Source organism: Exophiala spinifera (genome assembly GCF_000836115.1).
Source record: "Exophiala spinifera strain CBS 89968 unplaced genomic scaffold supercont1.3, whole genome shotgun sequence".
Classification (NCBI taxonomy): Eukaryota; Fungi; Ascomycota; class Eurotiomycetes; order Chaetothyriales; family Herpotrichiellaceae; genus Exophiala; species Exophiala spinifera.
This window is the reverse complement of record NW_015622515.1, coordinates 1,207,528-1,212,867: the sequence shown is the minus strand read 5'-3', so window position 1 is coordinate 1,212,867 and position 5,340 is coordinate 1,207,528. Positions and strand designations below refer to the sequence as shown.

Sequence of the window (5,340 nt, the reverse complement as noted above, 5' to 3'; positions counted from 1 at the left end):
TCACTCCTTTCTCCCCCAGCTCCCGGACTCGGGTAGTTCCTGTCCTGCCTTCCTCATGTCGTCCAGGACCAGATTGAAATTCTCGGCCATTTGTTGCAAAACCCTTCCACGATCCCAATCGTCTCGAGTCACCCATAAGGTATCCATAAGCACAGAGTTCACTTGCTCCAATTGCTCTACTGAGAGTTTGGTAGATCTGTCGGTGATTTCGGCGATGAAATTGTCCAATATCCGCTCCTCGACCTGCACGAGGTTTGCTCGTGTTGTTGGCGTCGTCACGGTGGTGGTCGGTGTCTGCGACGACTCTGAAGGGTTTAGGAGCCCTTGTATACCAACAGGCCCATTTGATTGTGACGGTCGTCGCTGCTCGTTGAACTGCGGGACCGGTGGCTGTGAAGAGGGCCCATGACCATTGCCCTGGCCCTGACCTTGGCCGTGTGGAGGGGACGACGGAGGTCGGATATGGGTAGCACCGGCGAGTGTGTCAACGAAATCTTGAGAAGCGGGCACATTTCCTACGCAACCGGAATTGATTAGCTCAGTGAAGAAAACACGCGTTGTCATCAAGTCAAATGATCCAGAGTCAGGGATAGACTTGGGCGTGAAAGGAAGTGGGTAATTGGAAGCCAACGCAACGGGAGCTGCGACATTAAAAACGCGGGTAAAGGGGGAAGAAGTCACTCTCGAGAGGGGTCCATTCAAACGATTGCGCGTACCTTGGGTGGAAGGGATCTGGCTGCCTGCTGCAGATCGAGCCTCGGGATACTCGTACAGGTTGGGTCCCGTTTCATGGTCGAGGTCACCAGAAGATGTCTTCTTCTCGGTTGGAGTCTCTGTTGTGCTCGCGTCGTTCTGGAGATCAGCAGCCTGGCTGCCGTGAGGCAAGGGGGTGAACGGGCCTGTCTGGGATCGTGGTGCTGAGATTCCCGATTCCTTGAGTAGTTGTTGCGAAGGTGCTGTCCACGTATGTAATGGTCTGGGCTGTGCGGATTCACGATGACCATATGAACTCGTTGTATGCGTTCTCTGAGTGTCATTGGTCTTGTCGTTGGATGCAGGGTGAGATTCGACGCCGCCCATTGGCGTATCACCCTCGACATCTGCTTGCGGAGCACCATTTGTGAAGTCACTATGCGCGAGCTCATCATGGGGATGTAGGCCGTTGGTGAGCACAGAAGCAGATTCTGCGCCATCTACTGTGACAGGGGCCAGTCGTTGCGCAAAATCACGCCGTCGTTGCATCGGCTCACCCAGAAGAACAGGGCCGGTAGATTCTGTGGTGACAGAGGGCCCAGAATTGCCATGAGCCACGTTTGAGGTGATTTGAGGCGGAGGCATTTCCTTGTTCCGCTCGCTCATTGCTTGGGCCTTCTCCAACACCTCCCTTTCACGGGCGAGTTCGCGTTCATAAACTCTTTCACATTCAGCATTCAAAGCAGGCTCGCCCATCTCGATGGCTGCAATGTCAACCTCGACGTTGGCAACAAGCTCATTTGCCTTGAGTAATCGGTCTTCATCACCAATCATCTTCGCGTCTTTGGCCAGACGCTTTATGTCGGCGAGAAAATCCTTCGGGCGCTTGTAATAGCCATTGCTTAGACGCTTTTCGATGGTCACCGAATCAAGGTTGTAGTAGAAATTGTCATTGCCTTGGTCCACAAGACCCAACACCCCATGAGCGTCCTTGCCGATTTCAAAGGGTCTGTAAGAGGCATGAGCTAAAACTTCGGTTTGCAGATCAGAAGTGACAGTAGCTGGGTCAGCCTCGTCGTAGAGATAGCGAATCTGGCTTTCGTCAATCACGCCAGTCCGAAATTTCTTGTACTTGGTCCGAATTTGATCCATGATAGGCTGCAAACGGAGCTTGAGCATGTTGAGAGTAAGTCGGTCTTTCTTCTTCTGCGCCTTGAGTTCCTCCTTGGACATTGGCGGCGGTCTTTTTTCTTCCACGGGTGCCACTGGTAATCTTTCGAGTTCGCGCTTCTTGCGATGTTTTGGATTAGGAAACTCATTGGGAGCAGTCTTGATGTAGTCCTTGAGGACCCGGAAGAACTCATATCGCTCATCGCGATTAGGAACTTGCAACTGAAATTGATTCTTGGGAGAATACCCAAAAAGGAGGCGTCTCATGTCCTCATCAATCTCGTCGGGATTTCCTTCGATGTAGCCGAGCAGCAATACAGGATCCGTCGGTTTGACAGACCTCAAAAGGCCTAGAAAGATCGAATGAACAGTTTCTCCGACCCGATCCCACCATTCCTGAACGTTTGGAATGAAAATCACACTTGGCTTGTGCATCTTGACTTCGGAGAAGAGCCTGGTCAGAGTAGATTCCGCTGAACTGGTCGTATCACTCAGAAGTGTTGGTAGATCAAATGCTTGCACGTGGAGACCTTCGAAGTGGTGAAGAATAGCAGCAGCAAGATATTGTTGACCCATTCCAATTTTGCCTTGTATGAGCAAGCGTGGACGAAAGACTCGAGAAGTCTCGAACGCTTGTTGCATCTTTTCTCGTCCAAAACTATGGCCATCAGCGACGTCCTCGTATTGGGCTTCTTCCAAGGCGGTAGGGGGCTTCTTTCGCGGCAGCGCATCTGTAAGGCGTTTCTCAATCTCTGCAAGCTGGTTGCGTAGAAGTGGCTCGACATTAGGAGGCAGCGGAGAGGCCCCAGAGGATGTTGACCGTTCCGAAGAAGGCGTCATCTTCTTCAGTGAAATCATGAAATCCTTGGGTGTTACTTCAATTGTCTTGGGGTCAATGAGTAGCTTTTCTGAGGAGCTGTATATTTGTGGATACCGGCGTTGGACCGCATTGAGAGCTGCTTCAGTGCATAGTGCACGAAGGTCTGCACCGCCGTAGCCCTTTGTCAACTTAGCTAGCTCGTCCTTGATGTCCCCAGGTAGAGGAGGATCCCAGCCCTTGGTATGAATATCAATGATGGCTCTTCGGCCATCGATGTTCGGTAGAGGGAAGTAGAACTCTCGGTCGAATCTCCCAGGTCGTCTGAGAGCAGGATCGATTGAATCAGGTCGATTAGTGGCTCCGATGACTATGACTTGACCCCTTCCATCCATACCATCCATCAAGGCCAGCAGAGTGGACACAATGGATGCATGAATCTGCTCCTGTTTGCTGGACCGAACTGGGGCAAGACCATCAATCTCATCGAAGAAAATGATACTGGGTTGGTTCTTTCGAGCTTCTTCGAAGAGCAACCGCAGTTGTCTTTCCGCTTCACCCACCCATTTACTCAATGCATCCGCACCTTTCCGCATGTAAAAGGTGACTTTTCGCCCTTGAGAACTTACGCTGGTGGCTAGAGCTCGGGCAAGCAACGTTTTACCCGTTCCAGGGGGGCCGTGGAACAAAACACCACGAGGAGGGGTGATTTTGAAGCGCAAGAAGATCTCTGGGTAGAGAAGGGGCAGGGCCACCATTTCTTTCAACTGATCGATGTGACCCGCAAGGCCACCGACGCTGTCAAAGTTTACGTTCTGGTCAACGCCCAAAGGATCCGCGTCTGCAAGCGCCTGTTTGTCTTTGAGCTTGCCCAAGTTTGCCGGAGTGCCGCCAGCTGCTTGCGCAGGATCTGCATTGTGTGTTTGCGGAAATAGATTGAAGGCACCGCCAGTGGTCGGCGTCATTCCAACCGTACCGCCCACAGGTCTTGGTCGCTTCATGACCTCGTCGTCACTGCTATCTGAATCGACGTCGCCTTGAGCTCGAGGAGGGCCTTCTCCAAGGACTGGTGCAGCGCCTCCGCCTCCACCAAACGGTCCATAAGTATTGAAGAGACTTCTCTGCCATCCGCCGCCTGCTGCTCTCCGTGGGCGTTGCGAAGGAGATGGCGCAGGCTCTTCCTCGTCTTCGATGGGGGCCAGATTCCTAAGCAGGTCGTAATTTGGCTTCTTGCCGCCTCTTCGCTGCCGTGGCTCGAAAACGATTTCCTCTCGTTCGCGCCGTTTCTTCTTCTCGTCTCGTTTGAGCTCCTCAACTTCTGCGGCAAGCTCATCAGCATCACTTGCTTCTGATCTCTGCCGCGAGGCTGCCTTGCTTCGAAGACGGGTCGATCTACGTCCGTTGTTGCTACTGTCGTCTTCATCTGGCTTTTGAGGTGAAAGTTCAGAGCCGCTACTGCTAGACAGCTCGTCTTGAGCAGCTTGTTCTTCGTCTGGATCGAAGTCGCTGCTTTCCTCCTGTGCCTTGCGCCGACGACTGCGAGATGCGGCTTGCTTTGCACCACTTCGTAAGCCACGTCCACGCGTGCGCCTCGGTGATTGTTCAGGTTCAAATGCAGGGGACTCAGCCTGTCTCTTAGAGGCGCCTCTAGTCAGTCGTCTCCGAGGGATCACATCGTCCTCATCCTCTTCCTCGTCTGCATCTTCCTTCGCTGGCGCCTCTTCTTGAGTGGCAGGCGCCTGCTCTGCCGCAAAGTCGTCGTCGCCGTCACTTTCAGCTTCAGCGTGATCGTAAATGTCTGACAGCAATCTGGGTGGGGCGTGATCAACGTCCTCCTCTGCATCCTGAGCATCACTCTCAAGCATCTCATGTTGCGAAGCTTTGATTTCCAGCACCTCTTCACCTACAAGCTCGGCCTCTTCCTCGCCTTCTTCTGCCTCCTCGCCCAGGGCTGCTGATTGTGATTCTTCATCAATGGTGCTCTTTGATGGGTATTTCAAGCTCTTCCCGCCTCTGGTTGCCCGCTCGGGGACGCTTGAACTGTCTGGGCCCGGCGAGGTTGCTCGGATAACTTGAGCGTGGCGGCCCGAATCAGTCAGAGCAACCAGATTTTCTTCCGGATCATGCGATAGACGGCTGCTTCTTCTTCTATGAAGCCCTGGTGCGTCTGTGGCAGCAGTCGACGGCTGCTTCACCCCGTAATTTCGGTTGCGCGTGGACTCCCGTTTCGCCATGGGAGTTGTCTTTAGAGTCACAATCAGTTGTTTGCTGGTTCCTCTGGGCGGCGGAGTCTCAGGTTCGCTGGACGATTCCTTTGTGAGTTCGTCCTCGGACTCATCCGACTCTTCATATGTTACAGTCTTCTTCACACTTTTGCGGACGGGTCGACCTCTTTCATTCGTCTCAACCTCTTCTTCCTCAGACTCTTCATCCTCGAAAGACTCTTCGTCAGATGAAACCTCTTCGCCATCAGTGTCGATATCCGAGCCTCTGTACCCACGTTTCTGCTTCTTGCGCGCTGGGGGACCTGTTCGACGAGACTTGCTGGGACGGGTTCTTGACGGTCTCGGGGCGTGGTCATCGTAGTCATCGTCGTCAGGATCCTCGGCCATGGCGACCTCTTCGAGAGTTCGCTTGTTGCTGTTGCGATAGCTCGGCAT

The 5,340-nt window shown here is 53.3% G+C and overlaps 1 protein-coding gene across 1 annotated transcript; it reads right to left on the bottom strand.

The window, feature by feature from the left end:
* Window positions 1-5,340, bottom strand: PV08_04190 (uncharacterized protein; the record flags this gene model as incomplete). The annotated part of the gene is made up of 1 exon (XM_016378538.1): window positions 1-5,340. The coding sequence occupies one exon, from the start codon at window positions 5,338-5,340 to the stop codon at window positions 1-3; it is 5,340 nt and encodes a 1,779-aa protein (XP_016237215.1).